At 42.1% G+C, this 27617-nt stretch overlaps 1 protein-coding gene across 1 annotated transcript in view; it reads left to right on the forward strand.

Moving 5' to 3' along the window:
• Positions 1-27617, forward strand: part of LOC126416469 (intraflagellar transport protein 57 homolog) — a 191692-nt gene that overhangs the window by 135607 nt on the left and 28468 nt on the right. The window contains exon 6 of the mRNA XM_050084206.1: positions 19828-19942. Coding sequence (XP_049940163.1) covers positions 19828-19942 — 115 coding nt within the window. The remainder of the gene's footprint in view (positions 1-19827; positions 19943-27617) is intronic.

Genomic DNA, 27617 nt, shown 5'->3' on the forward strand with positions numbered 1-27617 from the left:
TGCACACACAGACAGGTGACGCACAGTAGACAGGGTTCCTTTCTCCCTCACATCTAAAATATTGTGTGTTCGAGACAGTGGAAGGCCTAGTGGTTCTAGAATTTACGCAAAAATTCTCGAAACACTACAGTACCCCTAGATACTTAGCCGTGCGAGACTAGGGGATGGGGACTCCCATGATTCGCAGTGGCTGAAAGTCCCTGGACACTCTATGCCACATTATTACAACAGCCTGGCTTTTAATGCCATTGAATGTAAGGTGCCATTTTGTAACCCATGCTCTCAGGACATCGCATGCCTCCTGTAAGTGGCGGCGAATCATGTCAGTCCTTAGGGAACACGTGAAGAGTGCGATGTCATCTGAATATAGTACAAGGGATACCCTGTCTGTGCGTGGTACATCAGACGTATACAGCAAGTACAGCAGGGGGCCGTGAACCGACTCCTGCACATACAGGCGTATTAGTTGACATTCCGTGTTTAGCACGAATGTGAAAAGCCTGGTCACGCAGATGTAACACAATGAGTGACGTGTAGCATCAGAACCCCCGGTACAAAAAGTTTGTAGAGGAGGCTCTTGTGCTACCCACACTCAAAGGCTCTGGAGATGTCAAGAAATACTGCCCTTGAGTACTCTCAATGCTCCAGGGCTCCCATTGCATCCTCGACAACACGCAGTAGTTGGTGTTGCATGCTGCGGCCTTGCTGGAAACCAGACTGCTCTGTAGGAATCAGCCCCTCCTTGTTCACATGCTCCATGAGCCGTTTGATGTAGATTCTTTCGTATACCTTAGATAGAACAGGCAGCAGACTTATCAGCTGATAGTTTTGTGGAAGCCTCACATCTTTGCCTTGTTTTGGGATGGCAACCACCTCCGCATGTATCAAGCAGAGGGGTGGTTGCCAGTCTGCAAAACATAGTTGAAGGCATCAGGTGCCAGTTGTTTCAGCATAAGAGCTTCCACCTGGACACAGCCGCAGCCTTCGTGATATTTATGGAGCAGAATTGGACGTCTACTTCCTCCTCAGTGACAAGTTCAGTAGCATCACCTGCGTCATCTGCAAGTAAAATGGGGAGCCATTGTTGCACAGTTTGTGTGTGCTCTTCATCTATATTATCCTCTATTGGCATGAAGTTATTCACAGAGCTGTCAGCCAAGACATTAGCCTTGGGATCAAGCTCTCAGACAACCCCTCAGTCGACTTGCAGAGGAGGAAGACAGTGCCCTTTCCTTAAGAACTGCTTAGTTATTCACCAGGCAGAGCCATCTTCAATGTGAAGCGTGGCTATTTTGCCTGCCCAATTTTGATTTCTGTGGTTTTCCACGGCCACCTTTATTTCACGGCACAGCGAGTTGAGGTGGTGTTTGGTGGCAGGATGGCGTATAATTTGCCATTTGCAGAAAAGCCTATTCATCTCTGAAATGGCCTGCAATATCTCAGGGAGGAGCTGGTGTGGTCTGTCAGGAGGCCTTTGTGTACCGTTGAGTGTGGCAGTGTCGATAGCCCGGAGTGTGTCCACTGTATGCTGCTGCAATATCTTGTCGGGCTGGTGATATCATGGTCAGGGATGGCACCAAGAGAGTCCTGTAGTTCCTCCCTAAACTGTTCCCAGTTTACCCTCCCTAACTGCCAATGGAGTTTTCGTGGGTCCACGTCATCAGTGTCCATGTCAAAAATGACTGGCAGACGGTCTGGTGAGAGAGAGCCACTCGACTTGTGGTAGTAGTGAGGTGTCCAACACCCCACACCATCGGTATATCGAGCACGTCAGGGCGGCTGTGTGCATTATTTGGGTAGTGTGTCGGGTTAGGTGCCCCTAAGACTACTGCATTGTGCTGCCAAATTACGTGCAGTAGATGGCGACATTATTATTTGTTACTCTGGGATGCCACTCACCAAATTTTGCATTAAAGTCTCCCGCAATAAAAAGTTTGCTGTGAAGGGACAGTAATGCTTCAACATCTCTGGGTTCTAGTGGTCTTGCAGATGGTCGATAAACCAAGTTAAATGTAATTTGAGCTGACATTTTCTCTACTGCAACAGCAGTGGCCTCAATTGTTGCTAGTTGTTGGAGCTGTACAACATGGTGTTTCAGTGAGGTCCTAAGCTAGATGGCAGTGCCACCACCTGCTGTAGGCCTATCAGTGTTACATTAGATTAGATTAGATTTACTTTCATTCCAATTGATCCGTAGTGAGGAGGTCCTCCAGGATGTGGAACATATCAGAAAAACAATAATACATGACAGATATTTACAACTAAAACAAATAAGCTAATGTACCATTCCACAGGTCCCAAGTGGAATGATTGTCATTTTTTAATGAACACTATATGAAAGAGACAAGGATGGATCTCATCCTTCATGAAATCCTCCCCACACCACCAAGAGTGTCTATCTGCCATCCACCTAACCTTCGTAACCTCTTAGTTCATCCCTATGAAATCCCCAAACCACCTTCCCTACCCTCTGGCTCCTACACTTGTAACCGCCGCCGGTGTAAAACCGCAACAAACTGTCCATTCGCATGAATGGACACAGGCAGACAGTGTTTGTTGGTAATGAGGATCACCCTGTGGCTAAACATGCCTTGGTGCACGGCCAGCACATCTTGGCACAGTGTTACACCGTCCGGGTTTTCTGGATACTTCCCACTAACACCAACCTGTCAGAACTCCGGAGATGGGAACTTGCCCTTCAGTATATCCTCTCTTCTCGTTATCCGCCAGGCCTCAACCTCCACTAATTTCAAGTTGCCGCCACTCATACCTCACCTGTCTTTCAACAACATCTTTGCCTCTGTACTTCCGCCTCGACTGACATCTCTGCCCATACTCTTTGCCTTTACAAATGTCTGCTTGTGTCTGTGTATGTGCGGATGGATGTGTATGTGCGTGCGAGTGTGTGCCTGTCCTTTTTTCCCCCTGGGGTGGGTCTTTCCGCTCCCGGGATTGGAATGACTCCTTACCCTCTCCCTTAAAACCCACATCCTTTCGTCTTTCCCTCTCCTTCCCTCTTTCCTGACGAAGCAACAGTTTGTTGCGAAAGCTTGAATTTTGTGTGTATGTTTATGTTTGTTTGTGTGTCTATCGACCTGCCAGCGCTTATGTTTGGTAAGTCTCATCAGACACACAAACAAACACAAACATACACACATGGGACAGGTTTTACACCGGGGGCGGTTACAGGTGTAGGAGCCAGAGGGTAGGGAAGGTGGTTTGGGGATTTCATAGGGATGAACTAAGAGGTTACGAAGGTTAGGTGGACGGCGGAAAGACACTCTTGGTGGAGTGGGGAGGATATCATGAAGGATGGATCTCATTTCAGGGCAGGATTTGAGGAAATTGTATCCCTGCTGGAGAGCCACATTCAGAGTCTGATCCAGTCCCGGAAAGTATCCTGTCACAAGTGGGGCACTTTTGTGGTTCTTCTGTGGGAGGTTCTGGGTTTGAGGAGATGAGGAAGTGGCTCTGGTTATTTGTTTCTGTACCAGGTTGGGTGGGTAGTTGCGGGATGCGAAAGCTGTTTTCAGGTTGTTGGTGTAATGGTTCAGGGATTCAGGACTGGAGCAGATTCGTTTGCCACGAAGACCTAGGCTGTAGGGAAGGGACCGTTTGATGTGGAATGGGTGGCAGCTGTCATAATGGAGGTACTGTTGCTTGTTGGTGGGTTTGATGTGGACGGACGTGTGAAGTTGGCCATTGGACAGGTGGAGGTCAACGTCAAGGAAAGTGGCATGGGATTTGGAGTAGGACCAGGTGAAACTGATGGAACCAAAGGAGTTGAGGTTGGAGAGGAAATTCTGGAGTTCTTCTTCACTGTGAGTCCAGATCATGAAGATGTCATCAATAAATCTGTACCAAACTTTGGGTTGGCAGGCCTGGGTAACCAAGAAGGCTTCCTCTAAGCGACCCATGAATAGGTTGGCGTACGAGGGGGCCATCCTGGTGCCCATGGCTGTTCCCTTTAATTGTTGGTATGTCTGGCCTTCGAAAGTGAAGAAGTTGTGGGTCAGGATGAAGCTGGCTAAGGTAATGAGGAAAGAGGTTTTTGGTAGGGCGGCAGGTGATCGGCGTGAAAGGAAGTGCTCCATCGCAGCGAGGCCCTGGACGTGCAGAATATTTGTGTATAAGGAAGTGGCATCAATGGTTACAAGGATGGTTTCCGGGGGTAACAGACTGGGTAGGGATTCCAGGCATTCGAGAAAGTGGTTGGTGTCTTCGATGAAGGATGGGAGACTGCATGTAATGGTTTGAAGGTGTTGATCTACGTAGGCAGAGATACGTTCTGTGGGGGCTTGGTAGCCAGCTACAATGGGGCGGCCGGGATGATTGGTTTTGTGAATTTTAGGAAGAAGGTAGAAGGTAGGGGTGCGAGGCGTTGGTGGGGTCAGGAGGTTGATGGAGTCAGGTGAAAGGTTTTGTAGGGGGCCTAAGGTTCTGAGGATTCCTTGAAGCTCGGCCTGGACATCAGGAATGGGATCACCTTGGCAAACTTTGTATGTAGAGTTGTCTGAAAGCTGGTGCAGTCCCTCAGCCACATACTCCCGACGATCAAGTACCACGGTTGTGGAACCCTTGTCCACCGGAAGAATGACGATGGATCGGTCAGCCTTCAGATCACGGATAGCCTGGGCTTCAGCAGTGGTGATGTTGAGAGTAGGATTAAGGTTTTTAAGAAGGATTGAGAGGCAAGGCTGGAAGCCAGAAATTCCTGGAAAGTTTGGAGAGGGTGATTTTGAGGAAGAGGAGGTGGGTCCTGCTGTGATGGAGGACGGAACTGTTCCAGGCAGGGTTCAATTTGGATAGTGTCTTGGGGAGTTGGACCATTAGGAGTAGGATTAGGATCATTTTTCTTTGTGGCAAAGTGATATTTCCTGCAGAGAGTACGGGTGTAGGACAGTAAATCTTTGACAAGGGCTGTTTGGTTGAATCTGGGAGTGGGGCTGAAGGTGAGGCATTTGGATAGGACAGAGGTTTCGGATTGGGAGAGAGGTTTGGAGGAAAGGTTAACTACTGAATTAGGGTGTTGTGATTCCAGATTGTGTTGATTGGAATTTTGAGGTTTTGGGGGGAGTGGAGCTGGAAGTGGGAGATTGAGTAGATGGGAGAGACTGGGTCTGTGTGCAATGAGAGGAGGTTGAGGTGTGCTGGAAAGGTTGTGAAGGGCGAGTGAGTTGCCTTTCAGGCAACTCACCCTGTGTCTGTGTATGTGCGGATGGATATGTGTGTGTTTGCGAGTGTATACCTGTCCTCTTCTCCCCCTAAGGTAAGTCTTTCCGTTCCCGGGATTGGAATGACTCCTTACCCTCTCCCTTAAAACCCACATCCTTTCGTCTTTCCCTCTCCTTCCCTCTTTCCTGATGAAGCAACTGTTAGTTGCGAAAGCTTGAATTTTGTGTGTACGTTTGTGTTTGTTTGTGTTTACTGAGGAACTCATCAATGGAGTAGAAGGAGTTGGCCACCAATAAATCCTTTAGGCTTCTCTTAAACTGAATTTCATTCGTTGTTAAGCTTTTTATGGTTGCTGGCAAGTTATTGAAAATGTGTGTTCCTGAATAATGCACACCTTTTTGTACAAGACTAAGTGACTTTAAATCCTTGTGAAGATTATTCTTATTTCTAGTATTGATTCCAAGAATTGAGCTGTTGGTTTGAAAAAGTGATATATTTTTAACGACAAATTTCATTAACGAATAAATATATTGGGAAGCAGTAGTTAGTATCCCTAGTTCCCTAAACAGGCTTCTGCAGGATGTTCTCGAGTTCTTACCACATATAACTCTTACTGCATGTTTTTGTGCCCGGAAAACTTTAGCTTGGCTTGATGAGTTACCCCAAAAAATAATCCCATATGACATTATGGAATGAAAGTAAGCATAGTATGCCAGCTTTTTCATTTTTATATCCCCTACGTCTGACAAAATTCGCATTGCAAACAGAGATTTGTTGAGACGCTTCAGCAGTTCTGTGTTGTGCTCCTCCCAGTTGAATTTATTATGTAGCTGTAATCCCAAGAATTTAACACTGTCTACTTCTTCTATCTTCTTGTCATCGTATGTTAGACATATACTCGTGGGACACCCCTTACAAGTTCTGAACTGCATGTAGTGTGTTTTTTCAAAGTTAAGTGACAAAGTGTTGGCTAGGAACCAGCGATTAATGTCCACAAATATTTTATTAGCTGATCTTTCTAAGACTACACTTGTTTTGCTATTTATTGCAATGTTTGTATCATCGGCAAACAAAACGAACTTGGCATCTGATAATGTTACTGATGAAAGGTCACTGATACACACAAGAAAAAGTAAGGGCCCCAAAATGGAACCTTGTGGGACCCCACATGTAATTAGTTCCCAGTTGGATGATGCCTCATAGCTTGATACATGTCTCTTTGCTAATAACACCCTTAGTTTCCTGCCAGAGATATAAGATTTGAACCATTTTGGAGCATTTCCTGTTACACTATAATATTCTAATTTACTTGAAAGGATATTGTGATTTACACAGTCCAATGCCTTTGACAGATCACAAAATATACCAGTTGCCTGCAATTTTTTGTCTAATGAATTAAGCACATTTTCACTGTAAGTGTAGATAGCCTTCTCAATATCAGAACCTTTTAGAAATCCAAACTGTGACTTTGACAGTATGGTATTTGAGATAAGATGGTTATAAAGCCAACTGTACATTACTTTTTCGAAAATTTTTGAGAACGCTGGCAACAGTGAAATTGGACGGAAATTTGATGCTATTTCTTTATCTCCCTTCTTAAACAGTGGCTTAACTTCAGCATATTTCAGCCATTCAGGAAATATTCCACTGATAAACGACTGATTACACAGATAGCTTAATATGTTACTTAGCTCAGAATCACATTCTTTAATTAACTTTGTTGATATTTCATCATACCCACTAGATGCTTTTGATTTTAAAGATTTTATGATGGACATTATTTCTGGTGGGGTAGTGAGGGTCAAATTCATATTATGGAAGTTACTCGAAAAATCTGGTCTGATGTATTCCATAGCAGCATCTACTGAACCTGACAACCCCATCTTTTCAGTAACAGTTATAAAATGTTTGTTAAAAAGTTCTGCAACACTATACACATCTGTCACCAATGTATCATTTACTCTTAATGCTATTTGTTCCTCTTCATGTCTGCTTCTACCGGTCTCCTCCTTCACTATATCCCATATTGTCTTTATTTTGTTATCTGAAATGACCATCTTTTCCTTGTAATATATTTGCTTTGATGTCCGTATTACAGTCTTTAATATTTTGCAGTATTTCTTGTAATGTGCTATAGCATCAACATTGGAACTGTTTCGGATTGACAGATACAGTTTTCTTTTTGTTTTACAAGATACCCCTATTCCTTGAGTAATCCATGGCTTCTTTGTAGACTTTGCTCTAACCTTGGTAAGTTTTGGGGGAAAACAGTGTTCGAATAAGGTAAGCACTTTATCAGCAAAAGTGTTATATTTTTCATTCATGCCATGAGCACTGTAAACATCAGTCCAGTGAGTGTCTCTGAGGAGTGTCCTAAAATAATCAATTTTTGGCTTATTGATTACCCTCTTGAGCTCAGATTTAACAGATTTTGTATCCTGTTCAGTATTAACATTTAACAGAAGGAACTGCATGTCATGGTCTGAGAGGCCATAGACTATTGGTTTTGTAATATAATTTTGTTCATTGGACCTTTCTATAAAGATATTATCAATGGCCGTTTGTGAGCAATTGGCTACCCTAGTGGGGAACTTTACAGTGGGAATTAAGTTGAATGATAGTGTTACTAACTCAAATGAGCTCTTATTGGGAGAGTCTTTAAGGAAATCTACATTGAAATCACCAGCAACCACTATTCCTTTGTTTTTGTTTGTTAAATGGGCCAGTACATCTTCAAGGTGGTTTACAAACAGATTAAAGTTACCTGCGGGTGCTCGATATACACTTAATATAATGAAGGATTTTTTGTGAAATTCTACTTCTGCTGCACATTCTTCCATATGCTGTTCTAGGCAAAATTTATGAATGTCTATGTTCTTAAATTTATGACAGTTCCTGATGAATGTGGCAACTCCTCCTTTCTCCATTTCTGATCTACAAAAGTGAGATGCTAACCTAAACCCTGTAACACTTAAAAGTTCTATACCCGCGGTCACATGATGTTCAGAGAGGCAGATTGTGTCAACTGGGTTTGAAGACTCTAATTCATATACGCAGATAGTTAATTCATTAATTTTATTTCTCAGTCCTCGAATATTTTGATGCAATAAAGATAGCTGACATTTCACATTAACTGAGTTAAAATTGGGTAGAGTTAAAATATCTGCCTAGTATAATCCCACCTACTGAGAGAATCAACAGGAACCACACCAATGTGTGACCCTCCACCCGACCCAAGCAGCCGTTCCGGCTCCAAATTAACTCTCTTGACAGAAGAGTTCAAATGAGGTCGGTCATGGCGCCCAAGAACAGATACAAACTCAATATTAGTATGCTTCGATGCTGATGCAATCTTTGCCAGGTCACACTCTATACTGTACCCAGGATCTCTGTCAGTACTGTTACCTGCCCCACCCACTATAACCACGGTGTCTTCGTTAGTGAAATCTTTGCAAAGTGATCCTAAATCCTCTGTCACCTGCTCCATACCAGCACTAGGTTTAAAAAAAATTGGTGACCTGGTATTCTGATCCTAGTTCATCCTGCAAAAGTTGGCCAACACCTCTTCCATGGGAACTACCTAACAACAACACTTACTTTCTCTTTACTGACTTTCCTACCTACTTACTTTTCAATTTGCTGCTGAAAGTTTGTTGTTCCCTGTCTACACCTGCAACTGCTTGAGGCTCACCAGCTTCTAACTGAAGCAACAGGTCAAATCTATTTTCCACATTCAACATGAAGCTGAAACTTCCTGGCAGATTAAAACTGTGTGCCCGACCGAGACTAACTCGGGACCTTTGCCTTTCGCGGGCAAGTGCTCTACCACTGAGCTACCGAAGCACGACTCACGCCCGGTACTCACAGCTTTACTTCTGCCAGTACCTCGTCTCCTTCCTTCCAAACTTTACAGAAGCTCTCCTGCGAACCTTGCAGAACTAGCACTCCTGAAAGAAAGGATATTGCGGAGACATGGCTTAGCCACAGCCTGGGGGAAACATGAAGCTGTCAGACAAAGTTCTAGGCCTGTTCCTCCTGTTGCCTGTTGCCACTTCCCACCTCTCTTTACCCTTCTCCCTCCTTAACCTGTCAAGATCTCCCTCGGCCTTGTCTAACTCAGCCTGAAGGGCGGCAATTTTCCCCTCCTGTTCTAGTATCTTCCTATCTCTACTACAAATCCTACAAAACCACTGGTGAGTCTCATTTACTTCCCCTATTCCCACGCCACTACAGTCACCCACATGGAAAAAACTACAGCACCCATCACACCAAAGCCCCGACCTAACAATTCTAAGGCAAGTCAAGCACTTTTCACTCATGATAATCATAATAGTTTATTAAGAATAAGTCAGTTAAATTACAGATAAACACGAAAATATGGTTCCACAAATTTGGCGTATACGCAACTGTGTGTAAACAAAAACAACAGTGCAAAGTTTCTGAAACAGCAACTTAAACTTTACGCTACTTTCCGGAAATGCTTGTTAAATAATGAAGAGATACGCTAAGTTAAATTGCTGGAGAGAGCAAGGAACAACTAAACGAAATTCTATAGATTTGCTGCAGCAAAACGTAAACAGAAAATACGACTGTACGATCTTTTTGCGTTTTCTGCTATATTACGTAAAGAAAAATGAAACCTTTAATGGTACACTTAAGAGGCACACTAACACACCTATTTACCACGTAATCAGTACTAAACTATGTGTTTTATAATCTAAAATGACTTATCTTTACGAGAACACCAAAACTCGCGCTAGTCGCCTGGCTGCAGGCCTGCCAAATGAAATTTGTTGCCCGCGCATCGATGCCAGGTTTAGGAAGGTTTCCTGGACGAATCAGATATCAACTGCCTCGTCACAAAGGAATTGCCAGAATTCTGCTTCCTGGGGACATATGCTGCATGCATTCCATCTGCATACGATTAGGCCATAAACCATATTAGGCATGGTGCACCTGTGTTTCCTGTTGGTGGTTGGCCACAAGGGCCATGTGCACGGTCATCACAAGGACGATGGGAAAAATCTGGATCGACTCTTTGACAGTTTTTATAAGAGAGCAGAGCTCATTTCTTAAATTGTAATTCTTTGCACCAGTTTCCTTACTTGCAGAAATATTTACATTTCGCAGGCCGTCCCTTTCTGGTCCGTGACTGTGAATGTCTACCATGGCTTGTTTGAGCAGCCGGGCATTCCATATTCAATCCGCACCCGATAACGACTTCAGTAGCAGTGGAGGCAGCTGAGCATACCCTATTTGGTCTGTGCCCGCTAACGACTTCCTTATCAGAGGTATTTGCGGCATTCATTTCAGTGCACTGGCCAGCATGACTTGTGTCAGCGCGCGAGCAATGCAATGACCATTTGCACACTTTTCCATATGACGCTGTGCCGAGACAGCCTGATCAGCAATGGGGGGGTGGTACTCTTTCTCCTCGCGACATTATTAAAACTAAGGCCAGGAGTAACTTACCTGGTCGGAGCATTATTGGTGCGCTGCTTAACGTCTGCCTTTTGGAAAGTGTTACACCCGCGACAGCCAGCAATGTGCTTTTGGATGCAGTTGCAGTACTGGCACATTTTCTGTGGCTTTGCTTTGCACTCGTGACTTTCATGTGGCCTATCACATTTTATGCATTTTTGCAGCATAGTGCAGAACTTAGGTACATGATTGAGGCCTTGGCACCAAAAACATTATGCCCCTTTGGCCTGTGCCACGAAACTTTTCAACTTATATTCCAGCAATGTGCGATGTTTTTGAGCGGGAATACTTTCCTATTTTCTATGTTGTCAATCAATATAACCATAAACAGCGGGCTCTGTTTATTGGTGCACGGCATTTTCATGCGAGAGACCACTCTGACGCCAAAACCTAGTCCTTCGATCTCCTCTTTGAGGTGGGCTGGGTCCATTTGGGAAGGTAGTTTCTGGAACACTACCTTGAGCAGCTTGAGTGGGTCAGATGAATGGGTATAGTATGCCAGACCATGGGTCTTAGCCCCACCCATAGCCACACCATAATCCTCTCACGACTTCACGGCAACCTTAAAAGTGTCGCGACCCGCTGTTCTTATCGTGACAGAAGATAGACTGGACTATGTTATTTTAGAGGTGCTGAAAGCTCTTAAAATTGCTCGACGATTGTATAACAATCAGAGGAGAGGATTTTCAGCCGTCTTTGGTCTAGTTGGTTGTGCGTTATTATCATCAGTTGGTGCGTCAGTAAATGTGACATACCTGTTTGCAGTCGGTAATGGCTGTGCCTGTGTGATCGTCACTGCCCTGGTGGTGTGCTTCATGTTCAGCACTTGGAAACTGTCCTCGGTGGGGAGGTCTCCCTTGGGAGCCTTGGTGCCCATGGCCAGAGGACTACTACTTTGTGCACACCTTAGGCACCTTGCTTCTTGGGGTGGGAGGAATCTTTGCAGAAATTTCCTCAGAAGATGCCACGAGGCACTTCCTTGAGGTTGTTTCCACGTCAGGTGTCCCCTCGCGCTCGTGTCCACCTCCATCTCTGTCTGGTTCCCAGCTAGGATTAACCCCGTCAGGAATGCCAGACTTTCACTGACCACAGATGTGATCACAGAAGCCTGTGAAACGCCAGCTAATAACTGCGCCATTTGGCAGGTACCATCGAAAAACAGCCTGGATATGTCAGCGGCCTCCCCCCTACATGTAAAGCATGTGGAATCACAGTGTAAATCACTGCCAATTCAAAGGATTCCTGAAAGATATGGAAACAGAGTATGGGAACATATCTTGCTGCAGCACAGTTCTTGATATTTTCTTTGCCATTTCTGAGGGAATATATATCTTCCTCAAAACAAAAGGGGAAGAAATGTGTTGTCTGAAAGACTTCAAATGCATATCAGACATAATGTTCCTAGCTGACACAATTATGCATCTGAATAATTTAAATCTGTCATTACAGGACAAAGAGCAGCTAATAGCTTACATGTGCAACAAAATCAGAGCGTTCATGGAAATGTTAAGTTTGTTCGAGGCGCTAATGAGTAATGGAATTTCAACTTTCCTCAATCATGTGGCTTCTTAACCTGAAGATACCAGCTTAAGTGATCATCAAATCAAGATAAAATATTTCTTCATGCCTTATGAAATGAGATTCTCAGAGCTCACCATTTTGAAAATGGAAATTAAATTGTTCAGCAATCTTTTCTTGGTTTCACCCAATGGTTTGCCATCGACACACAATTTGGAAGTTATTAATTTGCATAATTCAGCTATGCTTAAATACAGATACTGCAACACGTGAATTTGTCACGATGGTATTGTTCATTACAGCAAAAAATTTCCCAGCTCCACAAAAATGTCGCTCAGATCATGTAGAGGTTTGGATCGACATATTCTTGTGAGCAGCTTTTCTCAGCAATGAGAAGAACAAAAACAAAGGAACAGTCTTTTCATCAGTATGCAACAATTAAGCCATCCTTTGCATTAACACTATGAATACTTTGACATCCAGTATTTCCACTCTTGTCATGAAAAGAAAATGTCAAATTTCAGATGTCCAGTGTGCAATTTGTTTTGAAACAGCTGTTTCTCATTTTCTTTCCTGAATTTCATATTTCTCTGAGGTAGCATGTCAATATGTCATAGTAGATAAGAAAATGAGATTAGGTATCATGTACGATGCGATAGATAGATCAAAAGGCTCGTTGTACCACCTGCTGTGCCACGTGCCGCTGGCCCATTTGATTGTTCACAGCGAGTAACAATGCTGTGCCCAACAGGGGCACTCCACAGCTCAGCAAAGAGCTCACGAGCTGGTACAACCTGTTGTAGAAGATGTATCTTCTGTCACATGCAGCCATTATAAATTATAAGCCACAAGCAAATGGAAAGAGTTACATTCACTTCCCTATCTTGTCACGAGGGTGATGTGAGCATATATGTTCATTCTGTTCTGAAACCGAAGATAAAAGTATGTCGGATGTAAATAGTGAAAGAAAGGCTGAGTTTCTGTTTCTTGAAATAAATAGATCTAATAGTAAATTTTGAGTTATCCGTAAACCACTCAGAATTAGCACATATCACTCACTCAACCTTGCCTTCACTAGTGTCATAGTACAAATGTGTAATTGGGACACACAAATACAGACAGGTGGTTAAATATTGGCACTACGGAGAATTTTAGGAGATGATTCCACTCTAACAATACGAGTATTATTCATCTGGATCCAACCTATTATATGCTACACAAAGGAAAATCTGATGGTATTTTTCAAGCCCTTGGAAATAAATGAAACAACTTTTTCTCAATGTAGTCTGCTCTCAAGATACTATGAAATTATCTGGCACAAGATAGCCTCTTTGCAAAAAGAAGAGTTTTTCTTGAAACATTCTCACACAGTACAGAAAGCAATCAGAATATCTTCTGAGACAGTAACTAATGACAGTGTGAGCATAGATGTGATTGAAACTATTGTCAGTATTATAATTCCATTTCTCACAGTGAGCACCCAGGAGAGATCATCCAAAATTGACAGCCTACTCAACATATTACCCATAAGAAGCTAAAGCTGTGGAGTATGATGTTCATGAACAACTGGTGTAGTACCTTAAAACTTAAAACATCCGCAATAAATGTCAGTCAGGCTTCTGAAAACTCTACAGCACAGCTACTGCCTTAATCAAAGTGATTGATGTCATCAAATGTGCCATGAACAGACATCAAGCAACCATTTTAACATTGCATGATTTCAGCAAGATTTTTGATATTTTATAAAAATGAAACAGCGGAATTTCTTAAACAATGCAACACTGTGGTACAACAGCTTATCTCAGACACAGATTGCTACACATCATCTGTGGATCAGAGAAGTTATCATGGATACATTTGCTCTCTGGAGTCCCACAGGGTGCAATGCTAGTCCATTGTTTTTCTCACTGTATATCGATGATATTTCATCTGTGCTTTGTTCTTTTAATTATTTCTTATATGCTGACGACACCCAGTTGTATATAGGGACCAGTCTGAAGGACATTGCAACTGCCATGTGAGGTATGAATAAAGATGACCTTTGTTCAGAGATAAGATGGGCACAAAGCCTGGATCATAAACTAAGCCCTAAGAAGTCACAGGTCATCCTCATATAGCACTAAACATTGATTAGTTCTTCCAATACTTATTGATGATATCCAATTACCCTATCAAAAGTTAGTAAAAGGTCTCAGCTTAATTGTGGATGAGCATGTAAATTGGGAAGAACAGATTGCTATAACATGTGGGAAATGTGTCTCTTGCTTACATACAATCAGAAAGCTTAGAAAAATATTCCCACTTTAAATAAAACGAAAATTAGTCCAGTATTTAGTCGTGCCGAACATTTACTACTGTGATGGTAGTCCAGCATGGCAAAAATAGGTGACTCGAACTAGCTATGAATGCTTGCATAAAATATGTGTGTAACATTCATTTGTTTGATTGCATCAGCCCTTCCTGTGCTCAGTTAGAGTGGATGCAAACAGACAGGTGAAGTTATTTTCACAATCTGTTTCCTTCATCAGTTTCTTAATCACTGATCTGCTCATTACCTTTCCTCACATACCAAACACCTCCATCCCATAACTGCAATATCAGGCCAGACATGTTCATTAGAGTGGCTGTACCTTTCGATAACATTAAATCTTTGTAATCTCCTTTTCCATTCCAGGTATACTGCTGTAGAACAAACTACCCAGTAACCTTTAATTTATCCAGATCTGCTCTGCATTCAGGAGGAGATTAAAGGATTATCTTTTATCGTAGGTGTGGTTTCCATCTTGGAATATCACAGCTTTTTCCTTCTGTCCAACAGTGAACCAGTATTTCTGTCACATTTTCAACTCGTATCCCTGCTTGCCCCATCCCGGTATATTTCTGTTGTCTTCCTTCCTTATGATCTGCTGTTCTTATCCTATTACTTCTCACTCTTTCTCTGGACAGTCAACTTTTTCTCCACATTTATTTCCTTCTGTACTATTAGCATACATTTCTGCTGCATGTCAGTACTTACACTGGACAAGAATGTAACAAGGAATTTGTTTATAACAACATTAATAAGGCAGAAATATCTGAAATTCTATATACTCAGTACTGTATTTGTTATTACTATTATTGTTATTATTATTGTTGTTGTTGTTGTTGTATACTGCTCATGTACTATCCATAAAGATATTGGGTTGGATGTAAGACATGGACTGAAGGCCTTAATCTTAACAGGGGAAATAAATGAATAAATAAAATTTTAAAATGTATAGTTCTTGTGCATGTGAATGACCTCGTTGTAAAAGTATACTGGTTGGCACCACATATAGGGCCGGGGGGGGGGGGGGGGCGTTGCGTAATGTCCAGCAGCACACAAAGCTGTTTCTCAAGTGACCTGCATATTTTATCAACATTTTGTTGGTGCAGTCGCAACAAAGTTCTCGAGTAGAACAAATGGTCATAGATAAAGTGTTTACATTAGCAGAATTCATTGTCTTGTTGATAAAAGTGATGATAAAAATTGCAGATTCATTCATGTACTAATTCATTAACATAGCGTATTTCTTAGATATTTTCAAATAAAAATTCAACTCAGTTTAATGGTTCAGTGCCGGGAATGCTCGATCCCTTAACTGGGTAGGTAGATTAAAGAATTTAAAAAGAGAAATAGATAGGTTGAAGTTAGATACAGTGGGAATTAGTGAAGAATGGTGGCAGGAAGGACAGGACTTCTCCAGCAAGTGAGTATAGGTTTATCAACACAGAATTAAATAGGGGTAATGCAGGAGTTGCCTAATAATGAATAAGAAAGTAGGTATGTGGGTGAACTATTAAACAGCGTAGTGAACACATTATCATAGCCAAAACCCACCACAACAATTCAAGTTTCTATTTATACCTGCTCGACAGGTGAGGGAGAGATTGAAAGAATGTATGTTGAGATGAAAGAAATTATTCAAATAGTTGAGGGAGAAAGAAATTTAATTGTGATGGCTGACTGGAATTCTATAGTAGGAGAACATGAACTGGGGAAAGGAATGAAAAGGGGAGTTGCTCTGTACATTTTTGCTGATTTTAATCAGTGGTAAACATGGTTCAAGAATCGCGAAAGAATTTTTTATATGTGGAAGAGCAATGATAGTACCAGGAGGTTTCGGTAATAGTGGTAAGACAGAAATCTAGACTATAAACAACATGTAATGTGTAAAATATTCTAGGAGCAGATACGGACTCTGAACATAATTTACTGATTATGTACTGCAGATTATAACTGAAGAAATTGCAGAAATATAAGGAAATGGGATCAGGGTAAGTTGAAAGAACCAGAGGTTGTTGAAAGTGCAGGTGGTTAAATAGGTAAAATGCCAAGGCCTGGTAGAAGCCCTTGAATAACTCTTTGAGATGAGATTTGAGAGCTGAAATAGAAGGCAGCAAATGGTTCAATAGATGAAATGACAAGGCCCCGTAGAAGTCCTTGAATCACTCATGAGATATTTACTTTCATTGTTGAGAGCAAAAAATATATAAGCAAAGCAAGTGAAAGGGAATATAGACTAAGATGTCTAAAATATGAGATTGACAGAAAGTGCAAAATTACAAAGCAGGAATAGCTGGAGGTGAAATGCTAAAGCTATAGAGGACTGTATGGCTATGGGAAACATAGAAACCACCTATGGGAAAATTAAAGACACATTTGGAGAAAAAAGAAACAGTAATGACTAACGGCTGCAGTGGTATGTTACGGATAAATAAAAACAGTTTAGTACATCATTGCAAGCAGTCAAGGAAACAAAGGAGAAGTTTGGAAAGAGAGTCAGAATTAATGGAGAAGAACTGAAAGCTTGCTGATGATAGTGTAATAGCCAGAGACAGTGACATATTTGGAAGATCAGTTTAACAGTGCCTTGAAAAGAGATTTACAATGAGTAACAAGAAACAACAGTGATGGGATATTGTCGAATTATGTCATATAATGCTGAGGGAATAACATCAGGAAATATTACAGTAAAAGTAGTAAATGAGTTTTATTATTTTGGCTGCTGGTGGAAATAGAGAGGATATAAAATACAGACTGGCAATTTCACATAAACTTTAGTGTTGGGACGTCTTTCTTGAAATGTGGGCTTGTACAGAAGGGAAATGAGGGTGATAAACAGTTCAGAGAAAAAGACAGTAGAAACTTTCGAAATGTAGTACCACAGAAGATTGCTGAGGATTGGTTGTGTAGATTGGGTAACTAATGAGGAGGTGAGAAAAGAAATTTATGGCACAACTTTACTAAAGGAAGGGATTCGCTGATATGACACATTTTGATGCATCAAGGAATAGTTAATTTTATAAATTGAGGGAAGGAGTAGCAGTTGTAGAAGAACTCCACAGCTTGATTACAATAAGCAGTAGATTACAGTAGTTATGCAGACATAAAAAGGCCTGCACAGGATAGAGTAACATGAAAGAGCTGCATCAAACCAGTCTTCAGACTGAAGACTCCAACAGCAACAGCCAACTGTTTTCTGTTCTAACCCAAGAACACTGTATCTTTATTAAATGACGAAGCATAAATACATGAGAGACAAAGTATGTATGACAGACAACACAAGTAGCCGGCAGTTCCTTGCACTATGGCCTATACAGTTGTCAGTTCTAACAGGAGGCGCAGCCAGCAGGCTGTGCACGTAACTGCTGTTGTACTAGCAGGCCAGGTGGCTTTTAGTGATCAAAGCGAGCACAGACTTGACACGCAAACTGTGAAGTGGCGCACACACGGATTTGGCAGTTACAGTATTTCCATTCTTCTATGACATTGGCTGGTATTAGAACTCTGATGAAGCTGACACTCAACCCATAAGTGTCCCCTTGCATCAACTTTTTGTTCATACAAATGAGTTTAAGAAGATAATGATACTGGGTGTTGCAACATTGGCCCTTCAAGCTGTATACTCAAAAAAACATCCTAAAATGTTAGCCATTGGTAAAATTATACCTATTTCATTTATTTATAACTTCCTAGATGTTTTACATCAGTTTCGGATTGTGACATCAACATGAGTTCACTATCACGTACCTCAACCCACTGCAGCATGATTCTGCCTAAGTGAAATACACAAGTATAAGATGCAGTCTCCATCGGGGAAGACATCAAGCATGAATGGGTGCAGATGGTTCACAAAACTGTTCACTTAGTCAACAGCTGTCACAGTGCCTTCGATTAGTAACACTGGTATCCCTGAAGGCTGGGTGAATGCCCCCGTAACATAATATTGTCCCAACTGGCCTGGCCCTGTTTGCAGTGCACATTTTGAACAGCAGTTTGCCTCGATGATGGCATATCTGGATATGACCACTAACCTGATGTACGAAGAAACGTGATTCATCCAATGAGGTGACACATTTCCACTGATCCATGGTCCAATCTCAGTGATCTCCACTATATTCATAATTGACCATGTTAAGTCAACACAGGTACACTTAGGGGTTGTCTGCCGTGGAGCCCCATATTCAACAATATGTGCTGAATGATGTGCTCCAAAACACTTTTGCCTGCAACAGCACTGTACTCTATCATCATATCTACCATAGATCACTGCCTATCCTAGTTTACAAATTGGGAAAGCCTCCAACATCCATATTTTCTGATGAGGTACAGAGGATTAACACCTTGTTGCTTACTTGTGGTTTCACCATCCTTTGGCCACTTCCCATAGTCCTCAGGACAGAAGGACATGAACAGCTGACCAGCTTCACCATTTCTGAGATGCTCATTACCAGGTACCAGGCTATAACAATCTTCCCTGTGGAAAAGTCACTTATGTTAGTGGATTTACCCATTTGTGGCCGGCGTGGTAACTCTGCTTATATATTTTCGTTTCTGTGGCATATGCTCACAATGCCACCAGATGGCATTCAGTCTCATGGTGGACCGTGTCATAATGTTTTGGCTCATCAGTGTATATTGTGACATCACAAGTAGGGTTGCTTGCTGTGAATCAGTTGTAAGCCTGTTACACTGTTCTTTTATCTATGTCTGGTATGGGTGCATTTCAGCCTTTTATCACCATACTTGTGTCATCAGCAAGCATGTGAGCTTTTGAAGTGTACTCCAATATCTTAAGTAAATCATTATTTAGGAAGAAAATGGGTGTGGAATGTATTAGAATGAGAGGAGAGGGAGACTTTGAAGAGAACATTATGGATGTAGACTAATGAATCAAATGTAAGTGGTGGGGAGTTGTTTATGTGGGAGGAAGGGGAGACGTATTGGGTCAGATGTAGAGGGGTAGGGGGGCAGGAGCTTGTAGAGAATGGGTTCTGGGGCTTGTGGGAGCATGTGTTTATGGGAAGGGGGAGGTCAAAGTAGCACAGCAGCGACTGAAGTTAAGCATGTCATGCTGAATGACCACACATTTGTTGCTATAATTATATAATAAATATAATAATAATCTGTGGTGATTTTGCCCACATAACAGACTGTGCAAAATGAATGCAACATTTTTTCTCCACTCTGGCTACTATTTATTTAAACTTTTCCTTTGTTTCACAATCAGTTTTGGCTTTTCAAGCCACTATCCAGTGGTTATGTGAAAAAGTTGCATCTTGTGTTTGAGTTCTGTTTTTGTAACTGTAACCCATAGATAAATATTAATTAATCACTCTGGAATGTTACAGGCTACATCTGAACCACAGAAACCTGAAGAGGTACTGGTCTCTGACATGGATGTTGAAAAATGGAAACTGGAAGTGGAAAGAGTCCTTCCCCAATTGAAAGTCACAATCAAACCAGGTTTGTTCTATAAATGAAGTTGATAGTAAAGTTGCATTTTATGTACTAAGTTTCATTATTTTTTTCTTTCTTCTCAAGGTTAGATACATATGTTCAATACCAAGTAAAATTCTACAGATATAATTATCCTTGCAGAGGAATCAAGAGGATGGGAAAGGAAAAAACGTATATATGTGTTGACTTGGTTAGAAAGTGATGGGAAAGGCATGTAATTTTTCTTCTCATTAAAAATAGACTTTTTTGCCTTAAAAAAGGCCTTGAAGGGTCAACAATTCATGTCGGATGAGGATGTGCAGCAGGCAGTTACAGACTTCTTCATGCGGCAGGGCAGGGTGTTTTACCATGGGTATCTTCAACCAATTGCATCGGTGGAATGGTTGCCTCAGTGCTCACTGTGACTTTGACTGATTGGCATACTGATTCTGAACTGTACAATCTTTGAATGGAAACTTTTTGACTGCCCCTTATGCTTGACCATATGGTTTAACTTTCTTTTTTATCAATTCCTAATTAACTTTATACAGTAAGAGGCATATGAAGGTATGAATAATGTGAATCATAAAAAAGGAACAAAAACTATCAACATTACTTATGAACAGCTGCAGCACTCACGTTACTGAAAACTGTTTCAGACCAGGAAATTTATTTAGTTTGAAAGAATAATTTAGACACATCTTACATATTTTCCATTTGGTGGTGTCTGAGTGTAATAGAAGTGTGATTTTATGTTAAAACTCATATAATGTTCAGAATTATTACTAAAGACACATTGAGGATACTACTCCAGCAGGACATGGAAGAAATAAAACATAAATTCTACGTAAGATAACGAAGTGAGGTGATGCAGTGAATAGCAAATTAGAATTACATTTTGAAGAAATAAGGTTCAAGCCATCATCCAGCCATGCATATTATGGTTTCTGTGATGTCCGTTAAACATGTCAGATTATTAAAGGGACGATGGCTTCAAAGAACCAAATTCCACTTTATCTGATCAAAATTTCTATATCTGCATGGATACTCTGCCAAACACTTTTAACCACTGTTGCACCAGTTATTAGGAGTTCTTCCTTTGGAGTGGAGAAAGAATCATTGCTCAAACACTTCTGTCCACACTATAACTGGTCTAATCTTGTCTTCTTGATCTGTTCAGTAGTGACACGTATTGGGTGCTCCAACTGGAATGATCTCATTAAATCCAATACTTTCTCTCTTGTAAGGAATGCAATTTTAAAGAACAAATATCTCAAAGAAGAAAAGAACAATAACAGTTAATTAATGCTAAAATTGTGATGTCTATAACATGTGATAAAGAAAACATGCAGAAGACAAATTTCCCTAGACAGCAGGACATATTTAGAAATACAAAGAAGTCAAGAAAAGGATTGGATCGACGAATGTTCTCAGCAAAGATTAATGGAAGAAATTCACTGTAAAAAGAATAAAAACTTCAGAAGTTGTGATGGAGGGAAAGTTTTGGAAATATTTATAATTACAAAGGAAAGTATATGGGACTTTTCGTTACACTGCATATTGCAGATAAACAATATATGAGAATTCTTTTACTAAATGAAAGTAAGTTCAGCACTGGGGGTGTAGATACAGTACAGAAATTTTAGAATAAGACTTACACATTGGCTTGGAGCAACAAATTTAATCATATAAATGCAAACACTCGTCTAGTGCCGCAGCCTGTGCTCTGGTCTGAGCAGTGTACTAGGCTGGAGAGCACGCAGAATTATGGAGGGAGGAGGAGAAGATAGTATGAGTTAAGCAGTGAAAGGATGAACGGGGCTGTAGAATAGTGCAGTTGCAGTTCAATGTAAAGGGGGTTGGGGGCTTGATGGAACGTGAAAGAGGCAATGAAATAAAAAATTCTGAGGAAGATACTTAAGAAATAAACTAGACTGTGCAAGAGTATGACTAATAATGCATAAGAAAATAGGTGTACAGGTGAACTGCTATTAACAGTTTTGCATGTGCATGCCACAAAATTGTAAATGTCGGCAAAAATTTAACTTTTTATGTCCCTAACTGGAAGAGGGACAACACGATATTGATATGCTACTGGTAGTGAGGAGCAGTGCTTTATTATGTCACTAAACGTGGAACGTGAATAACAAGAAAATTTTAGTGCTTGGTGACAAGAAGATACAATGTGAAAAAGCTTCCAGAATAGAAGTTTTATTGCCCAGATTGCAGCTGATACGTATCCTGATCACCAGTTTCAGCAAAGTTATATTGCCATCTTCAGGTAATCGGATACATGAATTATAAATGCCACTGCGTGGCCATCGAAAACGTGGAGGTAAACTCACAGAGAAAACACTCCCATGCAACACTAAGTACGCTAAAATAGAAACCATAACATTATCAACAAGGTATGGAGGTGTCAAATACAATCCGCTGCTGTCAGATGTGTGTAGGTTGATAACCAGCTCCATACTCAAGTACTGAAGTACGGAGCTGTGGCTGTGGCTGTGGTGAGGGTACAGAGCAACATGCTCTCGAGGGAGTCTGGCCATGGCTTGCTCTGCGAAATGGAAGGTGCAGCTACAGGTACTTCCCGAGGAGACCGGCTCGGCGACAGACAGGAAGGTTAACAATTAAGGAGTGCTGCCAGTAGGAGACCAGTGGTTGGCAGTTAGTGTTGCACAGAGCCCTCTTCATGGAAACATTAAAGGTATTTGAGACGTGAGATGTAAGGGGCCAGCTAATGCCGTGCTCCCTGCAGACCAAAAGTGTGAGGCAGGAGAAATGGGGCTGTGGGAAACGGCTGATGCATACCTGAAACTGGACAGAATGCACAGTGTGTGTGAGTGTGTCCACAAGTGCAAAGAACTGGGTGAGAATTCAGGAACGGCTACAGTGATCGAGGGAAAGGTGGAGAAATGCAAGGGAACGCAGGAGACAAGTAGGCGGACCAGTAACTCACTGGGTGCAGATGCATCGTGGAAGAAGAGAGTGCAAGTGCGTGAGTGCATGTACAGTAGTGCATGTTGATTCATGGTGGAGTGCATTGAAACATATGGGAGAGTGTTGGCACATGTGGGAGATCGTTATCACACATGGCAGAGTGTTTAGGGAAACAAGGAAAGTAGGTAATGCAAAGACTGCATTTTATTGGTAGAACACTTAGAAGATGCTACATGTTCTGTAAAGAGAGTGCCCACACTATGCTTGTCTGTCCTCTGCCAGAGTATTGCTGTGTGGAATGGGATCCTTACTGGAGAGGATTGACAGAGAAAGTCCAAAGAAGGGCAGCACTTTTTTTATTATTGCAAAATAGGAGGGAGAATCTCATGGATGTGATAAGCGGGTTGAGGTGGCAGTTATTAAGACACAAGTGTTTTTCATTGTGCTGAGATCTTTTCTCGAAATTTCAGTCTCCAACCTTTTCCCTCTGAGACCAAAACTATTTTATTGATGCCATCCCACTTTGGAAGATATTAATTAAGAGAAGTCGAAGCGCATATAGGAGATTCAAGTGTTCATTTTTCCCACATGCTTTTCAATGGTGGAACGGTAGAGAAATAGTCTGAAGGTCATTCTGCCAGGCACTTAAGTGTGATTTGCAGAGTGGTCATTTACATGTAGGTCACAAGAAGAGACATGCATCTGTAGGGCATGGGGACATTGTCACTGTACACTGCAGCTGAGCGAGGAAGCAATGGCATGGTTCAAAACACTGCAGCTGCATTCCCGTAGCTAAAAAAGTTGTGGGAGGAATAGTTGTAGTGCTGGAGTAGCCATGGTGGTCACAGAGGTGAGAACAGTGTGTATGTAAGAAAATGCCACACACATAAGCCTGTTCCTCATTGCCACTAGTATTTCTGTGATTGCAAATGAACTCAACACACTTTTGTTATGCCTCTGATAATGATAAGTAATGCTTTATTATGTCTCTGAATGGAACATAACAAGAAAGTAAGAACCACTCCTTGATGTCCAGAAAATAAGAGTCACTGCTTGACAACGAGAAATAAGATTAACACTGTATCCACCAATAGGATGTTATCCAAGAGTCTGTGTTTGATCACTGAAATAGTAAATTCCCACAGTGTCCTTAAATACCAAATCCCATGAGGCAGTGGTCAGCAATGACCTTTGGTAGCATCTGGTGATGGCTGAGCAGCTCGGAGAATGTAGGATAGTTAGCAACCAGTGAGACTGTGGTTGACGGGTGAACAGCAGCCGCATAGTGATGGTGTAGGGGCTCGTGGAGTGTGTGGAGTGGGACCCATGAAGTTGTGGCCAGTGGCAGATGGCAACTGCTCAGGGACACAGCGATGTGACTCGGAAATGTACCACAGGCAGAATCGTTTGAGGCTGTGGTTGACAGTGTTGACAGCTTGGTTGCTCGTGGAGATGGCTGGTGTCCAGGACTGAAACTCAGCAGAACTGTGCTGGCTATGCACTAGACAGCTGGTTATAAGTACATCCGATGGAAGATTACATGATTATTTTCTGGGCAGCCTGTGACTGGCATAGAAAAATAGTTCTGTAATTGTGATGCAGCCTTGAGCGATGAGGGTGCTTCGGTGTTGTGTGGAGATTTTTGTAAGTCTGCAGGTAAATATGCTTATTTATATCGGCAGTGGACATGAAGTCTCTAGTGTTCCTTTCTGGCCATCGCATTTTGATGAGACAGTCATTGCCAGGCTGAATGTGTTACGGTACAACCAAATTTCCAAAGTGTATTGCACCAGGATATCATAGTAACTATGCTTGCCAACAGTGGCTCCACAACAAGCCAGAGGGCTGAGCTCCAGAAGAGAAATAAAACTTGACATGTGTAAATCTACAGAGGAACAGAGAGTCCAAGTACCATGTAGAAACAAAAATGGAGCTAAAAACAAAATGTAACCAACATGATTGCCTGAACTCTAGCATGTGGAAACAGAGCTTGGTGTCAGGCGAATACCATGTCTAAGGTATTTGAAATCAGTGTAAGACCTAACGGGCTTGGCTTATTGCTGCTGACAGGTGAACACCTGAGTCAGTGGTCACGTGCGTACAATGCTTCCTGTGCACTGTCTGTGACAGTTTACAGTATTACTCTGCCACAAAATCCACACAGCTCATCTGCTTTCAAGTCCATGTCCGCTAGTGGGATTGCTATATCCCTCCCCCCTGAAAGGACTGTATATGGCTGAAAATGGCCTCATTTGTGATCTGACTTCCGTCACAAAATCAAGAGAGGGTGTGAGATTCCCCAGCAGGGGATCTATCCCAGAAGTAGGCAATACTTACGCGGCAGATGCCTCCAGAGTGGTGGAAGATTGCAGTGGCTAGTGTAATGGCTGGTCTCCCTGCATTGACAGGGGCGAAGACTCATCTGTGGGCGAGTGGGAAAAGGAGAACACTGGTTTCATTTCCATGGGCTCTGCAGCTGTAGCCACAGAGGCGATCACTGCCTGCTGGTAGAGGGTGATGTGCCCATTCCTTCAGCTATCTCATACAAGGGCCCTGGTGGAGGAGGCACTGTAACACAGCAGGAATGACTACTCTGGGAGAGAAGTCTTCAGTAGACAACAACAAAACACTGTCAAAAACAGGGAGCTGATACCATATGGAAAAATAGTTCCACAGACGCTCCAAAGCCTTATCCGAAGCAAGTGCTGTTGAATAAACTGAACCACCTGGCAGAAAACTGTGTTGGCAGCAATGGTCTGCATTTCAATATCAAAATGGAAGCAAAGCAATTCTTCACAATTAAAGTTGGGAACAGCACCCACAGGAAGGTGGCACAAGGCATCCTCATTGCCATCTTTAGATGTAGATCGAAAATGGATTTTGCAATTGTAGTGAGACAAGAACAGCACCCAGCATTGTAGGCGGGGTGCTGCCTTGTCAGGTAAGGAAGTGTGAGGGCTGAACAAGGAAATCAAATGTTCATAGTCAGTAATAAGGAGAAACTTGAAGCGACACACACACACACACACACACACACACACACACAAAAATGAAATTTCTGGACAGCATAGACTATGGTAAGAGCTTCTTCTTCCACCTGAGAATAATGCTGCTGTGCCAGAGTGAGAGTTTTAGAGGTGAAAGCAACAGATCATTCAGAGCTGTCAGCATTTTGGTGTGCTAGGATCACATCGAGGCCATGCTGTGAGATGCTGTGAGCTGTCAGTCACCAAAACGATGTGCTGGTCTGGAGAGAACGCAGCTAAAGAAGGGGCTTTTCAACATTTGAAAAGCTTTTTCACAATCTGGGTTCCAGAAAGACCTTGAACCCCAAATAAATGATAGAATGTTGAAAAAAAAACTGAGATTTCTCAAGGTTACACTGCAAGTCTGCAGACTGTAAAACATGAAACTAGAGAGTGCAAATTTTTCTAGTGATTGGCTGTGGAGGAGCCCTTGACAATAATATCATTCAGATAGTTAATGCAATCTGAGACAGGAAAAGTCAGTTACGCTAGAAATTGTTGTAAAATAGCAGGGCACTGGCCACACCAAAAGGAAGGTGCAAATATTGATAGAGACCAAAAGGTGTATTCAGAACCAGAACCCACTGAGACTCTTCGTCCACAGGAACATGCAGATATGCTTCAGACAAATCAGTTTTAGAAAAGTACTGGCCACCCGATATTTTTTCCAACAGTTCCTCCGGGCGTGGTAGAGGATATGTATTCACAATCAACTGCGCACTGATTGTAGTATTGAAGTCGCCACAGAGGCAAAGTTTCCCCAACAGCTTCCAAACTACAACCAGCAGCAATGATCATTCACTAGCCGTAACAAGTTGCACCACCCCTAGAGACTGAAGTCTGTCTGAATCTACTTTCACTTGATCTTTCAGTGGTATAGGAATAGGACACAAACAACAAAAATGAGGAAGAGTGGTGTACTTCAAAGAAATATGGGCAGAAAAATTTGTGGCACACTCTACACCTTCCAAAAATAGGTCTAAAAGCTCCTCACACAGTGTTTTCAGTTGAGAATATGGTACCTGATCGGTCACAAGGTGAGCTGCATCGGCGATAGAAAATACAAATGCTCGAAATGCGTCTGTCCCGAACAAGTTCTCAACAGTGGCATCAGCAACCATCAAAAATGTAATGGAACAAACCACTGACTTGTAAGAGGCATATGCCACAAATTTTACCAAAAGAACAATGTTCTGATTGTTATTACTGACCAGCTTCCGTGTGACTGGTGTTAATGACAGCAAGCCTAAACTCACATAGGTTTGAGAATTCAATAACGCCACTGCAGCACCTGTGTCACCTGTAGCCAAAGCACTTGGCAAAAAACACTTCACTCAATAAACAAATTGGGAGAAGTCACAAGCATTGTAGTCACACAGTTCGCATTCATGTCCATATACTGGGAAACCTTTGCTTAACGAGACACGGAAGTGATGTGGCCTTTCTTCTGGCAAGCCGTAAAGTCGCTGAGTGCTTAGGGCACGTCGAACATTCGTGCTAGACAAAACGGAAAGGACAACACAGAAACAGAGAATGATGATGCTGACGAGGTGGCAGTTGCGACTGCTTGGACCGGTGTTGGTCTGCCCGGTACTGGACCTCCATATTTGCTGCTGTCGCTGCTGCTTCCTCATGCAAGCTGTCTGTTGTCCTAGTGGGCACGTCTTGTGACACTACTGCCACATCACCCCATGCTTCAGTTTGGTTGCCCACTTCCCAAGAAACTTCAAAAG

This window comes from Schistocerca serialis, chromosome 8 (genome assembly GCF_023864345.2).
Source record: "Schistocerca serialis cubense isolate TAMUIC-IGC-003099 chromosome 8, iqSchSeri2.2, whole genome shotgun sequence".
Taxonomy (NCBI): Eukaryota; Metazoa; Arthropoda; class Insecta; order Orthoptera; family Acrididae; genus Schistocerca; species Schistocerca serialis.